Below are 18,227 nucleotides of genomic sequence, written 5' to 3' on the forward strand. Positions count from 1 at the left end.
CTCCATTTGACAAAATTCTTCAAACTCCCTTTCTGAAAACAGCAGCTACAGCATGGGGACATTCTCCATACTTTCCATAGTGACAAAAGAAGGCAGAGAAACTGAATTAATTCCATTTCCCTGTCTTCCTTTACCAGCAATTTTTATCAATGTCATCCAATAGCCCAACTAACTCCCTGACTGGTTCCTGCTCCTGAAATATTTAAAGAAGTGCATATTGCTTATCTTGATGTTTTTAAAAATTCACTCCTTAAATTCTCTTTCAGCTTGCATAATTGTCAACTTGCCTTTTTCTTTTTTCTTTTGCTCCTTTCCATTAATCTCATTCAGGTAAACCTACTTTTTAAAACAAAGCATTTTTCCTTCTACAGCTTCAGTGGGTTGTTAATTATGCAGATATCCTTAAGACTTGGTGCTTCTTGTCCTAATCTGAAGTACCGTATATACTCGCATATAAGCCGAGTTTTTCAGCCCTGTTTAATGGCTGAGAAAAGCCCCCTTGGCTTATACGCGAGTCACCATTTTCTGTACATCACAAGGAGGCTGGGGGCAGGGCCGGGACAACCTCCCTGCCTCTGGGAAGCTGCTTGTTGAGGGTGAAGGGGGAACCCTGAGGCACCCTGGCTGGCTGGGCTTCCTCAAACCCGCAGAGGGAGCTCCTTATTTGGGCAGTGACATCAGGAGGAGTCACTGCCCAAATAAGGAACTCCCTCTGCCTGCTGGGTTTGACAAAGCCCAGCTAGCCGGCAGGCAGAGGAAGCTCTTTATTTGGGCAGTGACTCCCCCTGATGTCACTGCCCAAATAAGGAGCTCCCTCTGCCTCCCGGCTTCCCACCCTCGGCTTATACCCGAGTCAATAAGTTTTCCCAGGTTTGGGCAGTAAAATTAGGTGCCTAGACTTATACACGAGTTTATACGGTATGTATTTCTATCTAGGCCTCAATTTGTGTTGTTTTAAATAGCTTCCAAACATCCTGGAGGGTTTTGACTGTCTTGATTTCCCTTTCAATTTCCTTCTGTCTAGTCTTATTTTGAAGGAAAATGTAGTTGTTGGGACTTTGGTGCCACTTTCCATTGACATGAATGCTCAAAAGTAGTATTACAATCACTGTTCGCTACTGGTGCAGCAATACGAATGGTGCTCAGCAACTGAGCACCATTCAAGACTCAAAGTACTGCAACAGAAGACTCTAGCTTGAGGTCTGAATGTTCCTACCCCGATTCAGGCTGAGCAATTTTAACTAAGTGGTCACTCATCTGTAGGTTTGACTGTGCCCAAATCCAAAGCACTGCTTTATTTTTAATCAAAGATCCAGCACATATAAGCATAAAGTCCTTAATGGATAGTTAGAAGGTAGTCACTTCAGGCTGATTTTATGATGTGTACTTCCATATGCAGAACAAAAGCTTTAATTTTTTTTAACAGTCCTTTTGGTACAAACGGAAATTCTACAGAAGAAAATCTATGCTTTTCTTCAGAAAAAGCAGAAATTGCTATATAATACTACATCTTATTCATATTCTTAAGTACCACACACAGTTGTGTTATCCTTTCATTCATTTAATTTTAATTCTCTTGGTTTAGCAGAAGATAATATAAAAGTTCACATTTTACATAAGATTTTAGCTAATTTTATAAATGATTCTGCATGACATAAGTACGAATGCTAAGCTATGATCCTAACCACTATGCTATGATCCTAACCAGCAGTGGCGTAGTGGTTAAGAGCAGGTGCACTCTAATCTGGAGAACCAGGTTTGATTCCCTGCTCTGCCACTTGAGCTGTGGCGGCTTATCTGGGGAACTAGATTAGCTTGTGCACTCTGACACACGCCAGCTGAGTGACCTTGGGCGAGTCACAGCTCTTCAGAGCTCTCTAAGCCCCACCCGCCTCACAGGGTATATGTTGTGAGGCAGGAAGGGAAAGGAGATTGTAAGCCCCTTTGAGTCTCCTTGCAGGGGAGAAAGGGGGGGTATAAATCGAAATTCCTCTTCCTCTTCTAATCACTTAAGGCAGAATTATAAACATTAAAAAAATCAGCTTCATGTTGACAGATGTTAAAGGAGATATTTGACTTATATACTCTAAGAAAATATACACAAAAACTGTGTGACACCAGAACCACAATAACTAGTCACAAGCCTTTATTGGCATAAAACCACAATAACTATATATTTTTGCATTTTATTATAGATAGCTTGTTCCCAAGTCAGTTTTTAAATAGTAGTGTGCAATTTTATTTGATTTTATTTTGTCATATATTCATTTCCATTCTTTCTGTACTGTCCATCCCCCTTCTCCCTCCCAACTGGGTCATAACAGTGATTTTGCTGGATACTGCTGCAGACAAGTCAGCCACCCTGATGACTGCATTCCCCAGGAAGTATCAATAAATGGCAGGGTTAATTCACATAAGTGGTTCAGAGATATAGCATATGCTTTGCTTGAGAAGGTCCTACATTCAGTTCCTGGTAGGTCCAGTTAAAGGGTTTCAGGTAGCAGGACCTGAAGAACTGCTTCCAGTCAAGAGCAGGTGATGTTAAGCCAGATGAATCAAAGCTCTGACTCAGTATGTGATCACCTCTTCAAAATAATTTTATATTTAAGTGTAATTGAGCAGGCATATATATAGGTAAAAATTTTACCTGCTTTCTGAGATAACTCATCACCTGAAATGTCTATGAATTTGGAGAAATCTTTAATTGTAATACTAGTATCTCAAATGTATGACAACCATGAGCAAACTACTTATTCACAAAACAGTGACAAGCTGGCAGGAAGGGCAAACTGGGAGACAGGCAGGCACAGCACAGATCGGCAGCACCCAACCTGGAAATGCCTGCCCCCTGAAGAGCAGGTCAGAAACACACCGGGCATAGCCCTCAAAAGGGTGGTGTAACTCCGTTTTGCCCTATGGAGACCTTCTCAGGTGGCTGGGGAGGATTTTTGTTATTGCTGCTGCCCTGCACTGCACAGAAGCCTTCTGGAGGATGCACGGTAGTGCAGAAGTGGCACTACCACCAGATGCCACAACCTCTGGATTGGGTCATAAAATCTTTACAACCATGCATTTGAACTGCTGTTCTTGATTTCATGTTTAATGAAACAAAGATGGTACATTCAAAAGATTTTTCCTGCAACCATGGAGACTGAAATCTTAAAATTAAAAAATACACAAGTCACATGAACACACTTGTTGTACACTGTGTATACCTAACACAGAAGGAACTTAATGAATTATCGTAGACACATTAACAGAAAAAATTGTAATAAAATAGCTTTTCATTTCAAACCAAAAGGCAGATCAAGTAAAATGAATGATGTAATAATTCGGGTAAACTAACTTACTATACATTGTTAAGTACTTTGATGCAAATCACATGTTTAAGAAATTCTCGAACATTGTATATTCTAAAATGAATAATAATTAGACTATTAATAATCAACATTCTCAGTAATAATTAAAAATGAACAGAAGTTACATAATATGCTTACCTGAAAATTAATGAAACATTTCTAGAAGATGGTAGAACTACCAATAGTTTGTCTACAACTTTAGCAGTGACAATTTTTATAAGTCATGAAAATTTACCTTTCCACAGGCTCTGCAATGGTGCCGCCTTTTTGTAAATGTAAACCTTGCCTCACATTTCATGCAGTTAGGTGCTTGAGAATCTGGAACCCAAACTGGAGCCACTTCACCCAAAGTAGTAAATGGCTTTCTTACAGGAATGCCAAATTGGCCAGCTCCAACATCGTTATCAGGACTATCCGAGGCTGCTGCAAGGCACATATTACTAGAAACCCCAGACTCATACTCAACCGAATGCTCCCCACCAGTATCCATGAGAGATGCATTCAGTGATGTTTCATCAGAAAATATATTTGGTGCTAAGCTTTCACCAAGTTTTCCTTTTCCAGATATATCATTTTTATTTTTACTGTTACCTCCACAATTTGGGGGAACGAGATCATTTTGTAAATGGTCCAATAATGGCTTTGGAATTTGTAGTTTAAGATTGGTAGGCTGTTTGGGTCGGGCACCACCAAAAGGAACACTAAGAGGCTGCAGACTAGCTGACAGTTTTGGTGATGTTTCACTTGGTTCAGATGGTGCTGGTCTGCAGAAATTGTGTAAATATTTTTTTTTCATTTGGTCACCAGTGCAGTTCAAAATGAGACCACTCCTGTCTGTGGTCTCATTGCCTCTTTGTTCATAAACATTGCTGTAGCATTCTGACTTGCTCTCCTCTATCTCCTTTTCCTCAGTCACAGAGTCTTCCTTAGAAGGTAAAGTCTTTGGAATATGAGCAAGAATTGGATTTTGTATTCCACAGGAATCACAACCATTAGGCAAATTACTTAATGCTGATGTACCTATGGAACTAGGAGGACTGGAGTTTTCAAGCTTGTCCTTATACATTCCTTTTACATCAGTATCTCCTTCTGTCATGCCTTCACAGTTATCAGCATTACTACTGTATACCTCCTCATGTTTTGCTATATGAAATAGTACTTCATTCTCCCTGCATGTTTGTTTATTATTCATCTCATTTTGTTCAATCAGTTCCCCATTAGTCATCTCCTGAGATTCAGAAAAACACTCGGCCATGCTGAGCAATTCTGCTGTGCTGAGAATTCTTTCACTTTTGTCAGCTTCTTTTTCATATGCATTTTCATCACAAGTTGTTCGTCTGTCCAAACACTCACAGTGATTGTCACTTTTGCACGAATCACACTGAGAAGCGTCAGAAATCTCAGATACCCCTGATTGACACTTTTGGGTCATTTGATCTACTACAGAAATCTCTCTGAAGAAATCCCCACTGTGTGAACCAGGGGAATTGCTTCTTGTTTCTAGCTCAGTTCTTCCAGAGGCAGCAGAGATATCAAAACCCTCACCTGATCCACAACTTTCTTCCATTTTACTGATTCTGCCAGGTGGCCTATGCAAGGTAATTACATTTGCTGCTGGAAACTCTAAGATCTGAAGGTCTTCATTTGTATTCTCATCCTCCTTGAAATGAGAAAAAGAATCTTCACTGGATAGACAGTCAGAAATAGCAGCAACACTACAATGATTAACCAAATCTTCTGTATGCAGCTTGTTTTCTTGTACTGTTTCCTTTTCAGTATCTGCATCTTTCTCAGTTATTCCATTTACAGACACGTTAAGGTGATCAGTTTGTTGGGTTTCATTGTCCAGTACAAAGCTAACAGTATCCATTAGGGAGGGATTGCTGAAGTTTTTACAGTCCAATGAATCACCACTTTGCAGTGTTTTTTTGTCACAGTTATGCATGACTGCTACAACTAGAACATTTTTCTCCTCTGATAAACCAGCTGTTTCAAAAAAATTATTTTCTTGTTTATTCACAGAATTACACTGAGCATTCTGATGACTATTTTTCCTAACAAGCTGATCGTCTGCTGTCATCTGATCTTCAGTCCACACATTTGGGCTCTCTGAGCTTATATGAAGATTATTTCCATTAGAACAAAAATCCCCTTCTATTGATGAAGTGCCTAAATGAGACAGGGATAACGATTTTAATTTCTGTGGACATTCATCAGAAATTGATTCATTCACATTCGCCAGAGTTGGGTTAAAAGACAGCCGATGAGAAGGGGGATCCAATATTTGATTCCACTTTGCTTCCAACAATGTAGGCGAAACAACCTCATCTGGAAAAAAAATACAATGCCTTCAATAAGCACACAGTAAATTCAGCAGAGCTATGAAACTTCTATTTTGTAAAACAATATCAATATTTTTCTATAAGCTACAGACATATCTGGGCACTGTTTGTGGACCTGAGAGCAGGCAAAGGGGGAGGCAACATGGCTCAGCAGCTTGACTGGGTAACAGCTGGGGAGGCTTCTGCACTTGGGCAGGCTTGCTCAGCCTCATTCCCCTGCTCAGCCAATCAGACATAGCCCACTTGGCCAGGGGAGGACCTCAGCTGGCAGATCACACAGAAGGAGCTTTCTTTCTAGTCTGCCCAGCCAAGTTACTTAGGGCCCTGCCACAGCATCAAGCACAGTCAGCTTGCATGGATTTCCCCATCCATCTCTCCCTTTGTTTTGTGATGTTCAGTGGTGTTGCATCTCTAGCTTTTCTATACATCCATGTCTTGCTATGTTATTCTCTTTTTTGGTCACAAATGCACTGGACAATATCTGCATTGGGCCAGATCCATTGGTGGGGGGGGGGGGGAGGAAATGGCCTATGTGCCTGTTTCCTCCATTTTTGGAGAATGCTGCTGAGGGATTGTGGGTTAAGTGCTTATAGGAAACATGCCCAGCTCAGAGGCTGTCAAGACACCCTCACCTTCAGTTGGTAGGAGCAACCATGAAGGGACCTGTGCCTCTGTGGAATCCTATATCCTGCCATCCCAAAATACCCCCCTGCAGGTAGGCTGAGTTGGGTGGAGTTCATCAGCCAGCAAATGGGCCATCTGGTATGCCAGCACTGGTTGCTCCATGACAGCTGCTGTAACCAATAAAGTTGTGGCCATTTTCAATCCAGAAAGCACTCCCATGTCACTGTATGTTTTTGGAGTTGTATGAGGGGTTGCCTTGCCATCCCTTTGCCCCATCAATGTTGGGATCACAAATCCTCACACTACAAATATAAACTAATTTCACTGTTGCGGTTTCTTCTGAAGGAACTCCGTGTACTAATAGGCTTGTGAAGAAACTACAGACTTACAATTCCTACCTTTCTTGGGGGAACATTATTACGGTTACCCACGTTAAATTCAGTTTAGACAACTCAAGCCTAGAACCTAGTATTATTATTCTTATTGACATATGCAATTTTAAAATTTTGATTGATATGCTCTATGTACAAAGAGGACACATAAACTGTTGTAATACATGATCAATAAGCAAAAGCCAAATCACATGTCACCACAGAAATTATGCAAACTCTTGAAACAGTACAGTGTAACAAAGCAAACAGAATGTCACTTTTCAAGTTCAAGAAGCAAGCTCAAAACTGTGGTTTAATCATAAAGCTCACTGAATGGCCTTGAGCAAGTCATCACATCACAGCCTAACCTACTAGACAGAAACATCATAAACAGAAATGATTAAAATGATTGCCAGGTACCTTTCACATTGATGAGTGTTACAGAAATTATACTACCTAGATTTCTCTGCCAAGAGCACTACAGCAGCATGGTGGCTGCTAGATATTTTATAGAAATCTCTATCTATTTAACTACCATCTTGGAAATACTGTAAAAATATTAGGGCAAAATTCCGTATATATTTGAAGTAAATTCTCCTCTTGGCAAAAATCCAGAGATACTGTGGAATGTATGCATGTATGCTCCTTATATAATAAAGAAAAAAAAATCTTCTTTTCCTGAAAACTTCTGTAGGATTGATAAGTATCATGTGCCTGCCTGCTAACACCTTCTCAGATGAGAAGGAGATGGAGCAAACCAGCCCCAGTCCTCAGATGCTCAGGAAAACCACCAGACAAGGAAGAGACAAACAAACAAATACATAAATAAGTACAGAGGGAGAGTCCTGCAGCCCAGGACCTGAAAGAGAAGCAGCCCTTGGAACACCAGAGAAAGTTGGCTCAGAGGTACAGGACCAAAACCACAGCTCAGCAACTTCTGCCTTTGAGTTTGAGTCACTACAGGATCAGGGCTAACTCATCTGTAGACTGCTCAGTCATTGATGAGCTGCACCTGTCCCTGGATAACTCAGCAAGTTAAGGAGCTGCACTTGTACCTGGATGACTCTGCAGAAAAAAAGCAAGCCAGCATGGAAGCAACTTGTCCACAGTTCTCATGTGCCTGCAATTGTTCTGCATCTTGTTCTAGACCTCAGTGTGTTTGACCTTCTGAACCATGACCTGGCTTGTGCTCTTTAGATCTGCCCTTCTGGTTTGATGCTTGGACTTGTGAATTTCATTCCTATTTCATGGTTTACTAATTGTCCCATCTTGTTGATTTCATTGACTCTCACTGTGCACCTTGAGTCCCAATAACAAAGGGAGACTATAAATAACTGTAAATAAATCTATCAGAAAAGAAAGGTTTGTGCTTATTTACAGTCTGAATAGCATTCTTCTGGCCAAAGATACTAGTTTGTCTATCCAAATGTTTCCTAGCTAGAAAGACTCCATACATTTTTCCAGACTGTTGCTGTACCTTCTCTTTTCCCTCATACACATGCAAGTGCCATTAAGCGAAAAAAGCACAACAGCAGTCAGAATAGTGGGTTTGAGAGTTATACCCACACATTCACAATACTTCTGTTACTTCACAGAAATAAAGTTACTTCACAGAAATAAAGTTACTCAACAAGTGAACAAAAAAGGTGGCAAAATCCCATTAACTCTGATAGCACTTTGACCATGTTTATAAGTGCAGTCCCATTAAACACCAAATAGAGTATTCTCCTTGTAGCAGTTGCTACCAATGCTAAAATGTTCACACTCAAAAATTCCCTACTAACAAAACATGACTAAACTGAAGAGTTATAGAATAACAGCTATATGAAAAGTTAGAAATCCAGTGTACTTTGAGATCTTTGTTAAAGGAGGAGGAAGAGGAGTTTGGATTTATACCCCACCTTTCTCTCCTGTAAGGATACTCAAGGTGGTTTAAAGGCTCCTTTCCCTTTCTCTCCCCACAACAGACACCTTGTGAAGTAGATGAGGCTGAGAGAGTTCCGAAGAACTGTGACTAGCCCAAGGTCACCTGGCAGGAATGTAGGAGTGCAGAAACACATCTGGTTCACCAGATAAGCCTCTGCCTCTCAGGTGGAGGAGTGGGGAATCAAACCCGGTTCTCCAGAATAGAATCCACCTGCTCTTAACCACTTCACCAGGCAGACTTAATATAGGGAGAACAAACTTAACATAAGAAAAAACTCTGGCTCAGTCACATTTGCTATAGGTAATGGGTTCCACACCAGTCACAGGCATGAAAAACAACTTGAGAATGTCATTTTACAAAACTTTTCTAATGTTTCAACGCTACAGAGATGTCTAAAACAGAAGTAGCAATATGTGACCTATAACACCTACATTTGTGAGGGGAAAAATATCCATTCGCAGAAAAGTATAATTTTCCTTTTCTTTACATAGTTTAAAAACAGTCACTGTTACTTCTCATACTCTTTTCTTTCTCCCTCTTAGCCTTTTAAGATCAACACATACACACAAATTTGTTATTTAAGTTTTAAAGTCTAGTTGTGATTATGTTTAGGGTTTTTTAATTTATTTTGTAATTTTGTAAGAAGGACTAATACAGAGATGTTAGTAAGCTGTTTGCTAGAGTCAAAGAATTGGATGAGGAATTCTACAAGTTAATTGTAGAGTAGCTTAATGACATTTAATAGTTAGACTAACATCAGAGAAAAAGATGCAGAAGGAGGAGCGTGTACAAAGTAGATGGCAGGCAGAACACATAAGCACTGAACTTATTTAACAGATCACCTACTATGTCTGTGCCTGGCAATTCTCCCCCTGAAAATTATATTTTTACTCAACTGTCACAATGTTTGAATTTCCCATTAATGCAGGGAGATTATTTAAGTGTTTATTGGATTTTTAAAGAAAATGATATTAGTGTCCTATCAAGTAAAAACTTATAAACAATTTTCAATGTCTCTTTCAAATATGTCTACAGTGAGGGTAAAGGTAACAGCTGCAGTGAAAGCAGAAGTACAGGACATGCACAGTCACAGATCTACAGGCCAGTTTGCATCTTCTGTCCTAACAAAATTACTCACCTTCATTTTGTTCAAATTCATCTAAAACTTTATCGAGGTTATAAGCCTCTGCTTGAAAATAGTTCTCCATTTGTCAGGAAATGTCACCCAGATCCTTCTCTGAACCTGTTGAGCAGATAGCCAATTATGAGCATCTAATAATATTCCAGCAATTGAATGCAAGAATGTAAAACCTCCCCCAGGTTTTACCCTCAAATCTCAAGGCTTTCCCAATCCACAGCTGGAAACCCTAACTGCAACAGGTTTAGTTAACCAACTCTGTGTGCTGCTGCAGTTCCCTAGAAATTATTAAAATCTGCCTATTACTTTTTAGAAATTCAGTATAGTTATTCTGGTTTGAAAGTATAAACATCTGAAAAAACACATACAACCCTAATTGAATTCCAAAATTTCAGCAATGCAACACTGGGCATAATCCAGCAAATCCAAACCTTAGTCTCAACTGAAATCAACAAGACCTTAGTCACAACAAAAACCCATTCTACTGCTTTCAGTGGGACTTGGTCATGAATAACTTAGATGGGCTGTGCACAGCACATGTACTAGTGCTCTCTCAGTAGTATATGTTAGCTTGGAGGCAGAAAATAATTTACTTAGAAAAAGTGTTCATGTAATAGATATAGGGTGGCATGGAAAAGACTGCAGAGGCTAATTATATTTAATATTCCTGATGTTATCTAACTCGGGTTTTCCTTATGAACAAAATGCAGTATTTAAATCTGATTACTTTAAAAAGGATAAAAAGTAGTGCTGTGAAGTACAGTAACCAATGCTACAGAAAATTTATCCAATCAGAGCTAGTTACTCAAACACCCAAACCCCACATGTCTCATCTCAGTATCCAAGATTGTGATGTGAGATTTGCCAATTCTGAGTGAGGAATTAAGAACTGCTGCCTATAGCCTAGTACCTCTCTTATCCTGAGAGACTGCTCAGTATCTGAACCTCTTAAGGAAAAAAATGTTTAATGGCTGAGGCTGAGCCAGCAAACATACTTATTTTGTACTTTAATGTATGAGTAATTTATTTTTCTCTCATAATATGTTTTACTTATATAACCTTGTAAATTAGTTAGGCTAAAAGATGTAACATCCAAAGTTATCTGGTAAGGTCCAGTACAGAATGAGATTAGGAACCATGATCTCCCAGCCACTTCAGCCAACAAATTATCTAATCAATGTTTCTAAAGATGTTACTTATTCATTCAAGAATGGTATTTTATATTATATGCCACTGCACTGTTTCATCACATTCACATGACACTGAAGAACCTTCAATTTTTCATGCCACCATTCAACCCATGATGAAAAGGTTTTGATTCAAAGTAATGGGCCCTACTTGTGGCAAATGAACCATCAATCAATTTATTCTAATGGTCACAGTCATGAGAACAAAAATGCAACTGCCCTAAGAAAGCTACTAATGCATACAGACCCCCTGTATAAAAATAATAAACGTTTCAGCAAATTATTTTTATTTATTTATTTTTATATTTCTACCCGCCCATCCCTGAAGGGTTCAGAGCAGTGTACCTCACAATAATAAATAAATAATATATAAAAAATAAACAACAATAAATAATAGCTCGAAAATACATTAAAACCAGCATAACAGATAAAAGATAGCGACCTCAGCCCCGATTCCCACTCCCACGGGAGGCCAATGATAACCAGCTATTAACCCGGCTGGCCTCCTAGAAAAGCCCAGTGGAAGAGCTCTGTCTTACGGGCCCTGCAGAATTTTTGCAAAACATTCTAGCGAACAAGTTACTGGCAGAACCAGGATCTGTGTGAAACTCGCTCAGTTCATAATCCAAACCCAAGTGGCTTCTAAAATTTACATCATTTGGCAGCTGAAATAGTAAGAAATATTAAAAATGGGTTTTCTTCATCATACTTATTAAAATGACAGAGCCTATTTCAAACAAGCAATTGCTGCTTATTCATATCTAGTTCCTGAGCACACATGGATGAAGATAATGGCAAACAACTTATATTGAAGGAACAAGCAGCCCTTCTTCTATTCCCTTTCAATATAAAGTCTCCATGGCCAGTCTTTCCTCATGCCTCTTTTCATTACACATGGCAATGGCTGAACTTCTGAATTAAATATGGATACCAATTGGCTATCAGCACATCCCAGTATCTCTCATACCTAAGAGCCCAGTCTCTTACAGGCAGCAACAAAAGACAGAAAATAAGAACATAGCAAAATACTGTTATACGTGGATTAATTTTTTATTTTAAAAATTAAAAGTTATTAAAATTACTAAAAACTTGAAAAATTAAATGAATTAACTACAGATGCTAATATAATGAAGCCAATAATTGTCTGATTCAGCTCCTCCCTTATTGATGAGCAACTTCAGATCACCAAAGAGGAAGGACTGGAACTCCTCCAACATGCAAAGCAGCACATCTGAGGGAAGGATACATGAGGGAACGGGCAGGGCCATTCTATTAAGTTTCTATTAACATAAATTGGGTCAGTGAACAAAACTTTCAGTCGCATAAGAGGTCTTCAAGGTGTTCTTTCCTTTACCTTACACTACATAAGATGCTGTCAGAACCCTTTAAAAAGCTGAAACAAACTGTGCAAACACAGAACAGCTTTTTAAAAGTGTCATCTTGGGAAAAACAGAAGTGCTACAATCCAGGAGACCCTATTAAGGGTTTCAAATGCAAAGTTAGAAGGGGAGGGGTAGTTCATAACTATTTTAAAAACTACTTTTAAACAGTGACCATATTAAAAAGCAAGATGAATACTGCTATAACCAGAAAGTCAGCTAGATTATAATGGTTATCACAACCCCAAATGGGAAACTCCCAGAGTGAAAAACAGAACTGATGTAATCAGTTTTACAAACTAAACCTTGTTATGTTTCCATTCCACTTCAGACTCCAGACACTTTTACTGATAGAATGATAAAAGGACAATCCATCATCTCAAGTAATGTGAAATCTCCAACGCCTTTTTCCAACATGTAGAAGTGCTGCGTCAAGCAAGTCCGAGTTCCCTTCCAGCACACAGAAGTGTATCTTCCAATTTTCTACTAAGAGGGAAGAGGAGTTACTCTCTGCTACAGAATCATAAGTTCCTTGAGATAAATCTCACATATATCTGCCCTTGGCAAAATTTTAAAAAATTGCCAGCTAAGAAATATAAAGATTCCAATAGTTTAAAGCTTTAAAAAGACAGGAGAACAGAACTAAAATGACTACATCGTGATCCAAGTCTTCCAGATGTACAATATCACTTGACATCTTCTTACCTTTTTTTCCTATACATGCACTAAGAAACAGGAGAGGCAGCACCTATCCATGATGTACTCTGCACAGTCAGCTAGTTGAGTTGAATCTGTATGTTCTACTTGACTCTAAAAATGAAACAAATACACCACATATTAGATTTATTAGCACTGCTATAAAATATATTGTAGGAACACTATTTAGTTTTTTGCTTGTCCTATCAAGGGTGCGACTATCAAGGGTGTGACTCATCGGGGGATGAGGGGTGGGGGAGCGGTGCGACCAGAAGGCCGTAGGAGCGCCGGTGTGCCGGCGCTCTACTTAACGGTGCTGCTGGGTCAGCAGTGCATCCCTACACCCAGCTGTTACCCTGCCCCTTAGAATTGGGATGCCAGTTCGCCAAAAAATGATACCTGGGGAGGGGGAGCAAGAGCTCATAAAACTTTCTTGTTCAACCAGTTGTTGAATTATTTGAATCCCACCACCAGAACTGGTTGTTAAATTATTTTAATCCCACCACTGTTCTGAGGTCACAAACCACAGTACTGAGCCTTGATCAGAGACCTAAGTTGCTTCAAGGAGTTAAGTGAGAAATACTTTTGCTCACACAGACTATCAAGAGGCATTTTTACAGGTCTATCTGATTTACAAGCACGTACTCCTTGACCTGAGCATGAGCTGCAATCCTAAACATCAATTTACAGATAAACAAGCCTTATTGACAGGAACTTGTTAAACTGGTTTTATTATTGATGCCTTATACTTCTGAAAACAATTTGTTGTTTCCCAAAGACATTCTACAAGTTCTGTTGAGAAAATATTTGAACAGTGTTATCTACAAAAAACCTACCAGCAATGATAACTGAACTTTTGACTTTTTACATGCTGACTGTGCATAATTCTAAGTGTACTATGTTAATACACGATGAACGATGAAACCGCATACAGACGGGAGGTTGAACAACTAGCCTCGTGGTGCCACTGGAACAATCTAGAACTGAACACACTTAAAACCGTAGAAATGGTGGTAGATTTCAGGAGAAACCCTCCCATCCTACCTCCTCTCACAATACTAGACAACATAGTATCAGCAGTAGAGACCTTTAAATTTCTAGGCTCCATCATATCTCATGACCTAAAATGGTCACCTAACATCAAAAATGTCATCAAAAAAGCACAACAAAGAATGTTCTTTCTGCGCCAACTCAGGAGGCTCAAACTGCCCAAGGAGCTGCTGATACAGTTCTACAGAGGAATCATTGAGTCTGTCATCTGCACCTCTATAACTGTGTGGTTTGGTTCTGCAACCCAACAAGATCGACACAGACTTCAGAGAATAATCAGAACTGCAGAAAAAACAATTGCTGCTAACCTGCCTTCCATTGAGGACCTGTATACTGCACGGGTCAAAAAAAGGGCTGTGAAAGGATTTACCCCTGACCCCTACAGCATCCTGGTCATAAACTGTTTCAACTCTTACCCCTCTAAACGCCGCCATACAGAGCACTTGCACACCAAGACAACTAGGACATAAGAACAGTTTTTTTTTTCCCCGAATGCCATCACTCTGTTAAACAAACAATTTCCTCGATAATGTTAAACTATTTATTATATATTTATTATATAATTACTGCACTACTTTTTTTCATCATTCTTATTATCCATCTCCTCCCGCTTATGACTGTATGACTATAGCCTGTGCTGACATTAGATTTTATTTCATTTTATTTCATTTTATTTTATGATTTTACATTTTATGGTTTCGTTACTATTGATTGTTTCCTGATTGCTTACTAGACCTATATGACAATCATTAAGTGTTGTACCTTATGATTCTTGACAAATGTATTTTTCTTTTATGTACACTGAGAGCATATGCACCGGAGACAAATTCCTTGTGTGTCCAGTCACACTTGGCCAATAAAGATTCTATTCTATTCTATTCTATTCTATTCTATTCTATACACACAAAATCTATTTCAAAGTAGTACATCCTATAGTTCTACTTTAGCAATAGCTAAACCTGCATCTTAAGCTATACAATCATGGCCATGGCCATGGCAGTAACAGGAAAGCTTTTATGATTACCAAACTTTGGCACTAATAATGATGTCACTAGTAATGATGGCAACTGCAGCACCAGCCAAAGGCCCAAGGAATGCTGACTTACAGTACCCATCCCAGAACACATTCATCCACTTACAAAACTACAGTAGGACTCTGAAACTTACAAGTGTCCTGCCAATACAACTGCTCACAGAATTAGATAATTAACTTCCAGGTTTAACTCCTTTGATTTACCTCTACCTTAAACACACATTCACCCCTCTCTGTCACAATTACCAGCTATAATAACAGCATTACAGGGCTGTTAATCATGTTTATTCAATTTTCCTATATTCCAGGGAAGTCCATAAATATTTTGAATACTATTTGCCTTTCTTGCCAATCCTGCAGCTCTCTGAATACTAGTTATATCTGGCAATTTTGAGACCTAAAGCTGCTTTATACCATCAGACCATTTGACCATCAGGGTCAATCCTGTCTACTCTGACTGGCAGCTGCTCTCTAAGGTCTCAGGTAGGTTTTTCACATCATCTCCCGCCTGGTCTTTTAATTGCAGGTGCCAGACGTTGAACCTGGAACCCTCTGCATACCACCAGACGCTCTTTCATGGAGCCAAAGTCCTTCCGATCTTTTACTGTTATGGATAAAGTTATATACTATTTAAAACAATAAAAAAACCTTTAACTAGTGAGTCTAGTGAGTAACCAGCGTGGTGTAGTGGTTAAAAGCAGGTGCACTCTAATCTGGAGAACCGGGTTTGATTCCCCGCTCTGCCATTTGAGCTGTGGAGGCTTATTTGGTGAACCAGATTAGTTTGTGCACTCCAGCACACACCAGCTGGGTGACATTGGGCTAGTCACAGTTCTTCAGAGCTCTCCAGTGGCGTATTTGCCTAGGGATAAGGGGTACCCTCTGCCCCCAGATGCCACTAATCTGGTCATGTGGGGGGTGCAAAAGTGCAGCCCTCCATGTGACCAGGAACACGACAAGGCAGCAGAAAGTCCTGCTGCCTCATAGTTGTCTTTGGGCGCCCTCGACCCCGCCCATGTCATCATCAACATGGGTGGGGCCAAGGAAGCCTGAGGACACCGCCCCCCAGCCTTGCCCCCTCCCGATTCCTGGCTCCCAGGTGGCAGCCGGCCTTCCCTTCTGCCCTCCCCTCTGGGGAGAGTAGAAATTATTGCCATCCCTCGTCCTCCGAGAGCTGCTTTTATAAGCACTGAGGTCCAGGGTGGGGCTTGACCACGCCCTTGAGGGGTGGGGCGGGGTGGCCATGCCCCCAAGCTCCACCCACGGCCTCAGTGCTTATAAAAGCAGCTGGCGGGGGACGGCAGTCGCTTCTCCCCAGAGGGGAGGGCAGAAGGGACTGCTGGCTGGCAGCTGACAGGGGGCGGCAGTCGGGGGGGCCATTTCCAGTAGGGGGAGCCATTTCCCCAATACACTTCTGGAGCTCTCTCAGCCCCACCCACCTCACAGAATGTTGTGGGGGAGAGGGAGGGAAAGGAGTCTCCTTTGAGTCTCCTTACAGTAGAGAAAGGGGGGATGTAAATCCAAATTCCCCTTCTTATTTTCTACCATAATTCTAATGAAAATAACCTCTAAGAAACTGTTTTATAATGATATGTTTTATAACATATTCTTGTGTTCCATGTTCCCATAAACAAATGCACCAGGCATACAATAATCTACATTTGCTTGAACAGTACAAACATGAGAGAGCAAGAGGTGGAATGCAGAATCCAGCATATCCGGGAAACAAACAGCATGAATGGACCTTCCACTGAACAGATCAAAGAACATCCAATCTTTTTGACAAAATCCATTATAGAAAAATTCCTAGATTGGAAAATTACACTTGTTATGATAAGCCAGTGTTGTGATTTACCTAGAACACACAGAATCTAAAACTTTGTGCTACATTTTTATGCACAGGCCCCTCAAATATGGGTTTAGGTAGTATATGCTAAGCCTCCAGCAGTAAACAGAACTAAAGAAAGGATTTAGACTTTACAAGGCCAACTGGATTCACATTCTTTTCAGCAGTGGTTAAAAGTATAACTCTTCATGAAGAACCATTCACAGCTACAAAAATACATATACAACCGAATAATGCTTCTGCTATCCCAATCCAAAACATCCACCTATATTGGCAAATATTGTTGCATAAAATCCTAAACACCAGTGTACTGGTATACTGAATCTTAGGATGGAGGAGCAAACAAATACTGCATTTTAGTAAGTTACATGATTTGCCTGTTGACTTCAATAAACTTTTCTGCATCAACATTTTTGGAATATAAGGTCAACTAAGAAAACAGCACACACTGAGAAGCATGTTGAAGATGGAGCAAGCTTGTTTTCTGCTGCTCCAGAAACTAGGACAAGAAGTAATGGATTCAAAAGAGCACCTAAACATTAGGAAGAACTTCCTGTCGGTAAGGGCTGCTTGGCAGTGTTGGAGTGTGATGGAGTCTCCTTCTTTGGAGTTTTTTAAACAGAAGCTGGATGCTCTGACTGTATATTCCTACATGTGAGGGGACTTGATGGTCCTTGTGGTCTCTTCAAACTCTATGATTCTATAAACATGCTGCACCATTCCCACACATCTCCTCTAAACATCTATTAACCAACTAGAAGTGCACAAACTAAGCATCTACTTTTTCATCATGTACTATGGCTTTTGGAAAAGCAGGTTCTCTGGAGAGGTGGCATACACATTTTCTAAATAAACACATGCTTACAACACCAAGTTTATAAAAAGAGTAAATATTTACCATTTACTTTTTAAAAACCAGCTCTTTGAACAAAAATCTTGTCATAACAAAGTCTGATTTACAGAATGGAAAATCTATACAAATTTCAGAGGCAAAAGAGTGGTAGTTTGTTACAGCAAAAACAGGGGAAATATGTTACACTTTAAAAACCAACTAATTTATGCTTATGCCAAAATGGATCAGCTGGACTTTAAGATGCCACAAGACCCTTCTTTTGTTTAAGATGTATACAACCACAGATTACTAAAACAATTAACCAAGTGCAGGGGTGTGGAAACTTTGTAGTACACACTCTGCTACAAGGGCATTTAAAACTACTCTGTGATATGTAGATTCAGAATCCCAAGAATTATGGATGAATTTAATTTTACCATTTA

The 18,227-nt window shown here is 39.8% G+C and overlaps 1 protein-coding gene across 5 annotated transcripts in view; it reads right to left on the minus strand.

Moving 5' to 3' along the window:
• ZFYVE9 (zinc finger FYVE-type containing 9) overlaps positions 1-18,227 on the minus strand; it is a 59,708-nt gene that overhangs the window by 39,080 nt on the left and 2,401 nt on the right. For 2 of the 5 annotated variants that reach the window (XM_048498259.1, XM_048498262.1), the window contains exons 2-5: positions 13,033-13,137; positions 12,633-12,813; positions 9,762-9,866; positions 3,595-5,687 (exon numbers count right to left, since the gene is read on the minus strand). In XM_048498259.1, the coding sequence (XP_048354216.1) occupies positions 3,595-5,687; positions 9,762-9,831 (2,163 nt within the window). In that variant the 5' untranslated portion in view covers positions 9,832-9,866; positions 12,633-12,813; positions 13,033-13,137. The remainder of the gene's footprint in view (positions 1-3,594; positions 5,688-9,761; positions 9,867-12,632; positions 12,814-13,032; positions 13,138-18,227) is intronic. The other 3 variants (XM_048498258.1, XM_048498260.1, XM_048498261.1) reach the window with 2 other exon arrangements.

The sequence above is a fragment of the Sphaerodactylus townsendi genome, linkage group LG05, assembly GCF_021028975.2.
Source record: "Sphaerodactylus townsendi isolate TG3544 linkage group LG05, MPM_Stown_v2.3, whole genome shotgun sequence".
Lineage (NCBI taxonomy): Eukaryota > Metazoa > Chordata > Lepidosauria > Squamata > Sphaerodactylidae > Sphaerodactylus > Sphaerodactylus townsendi.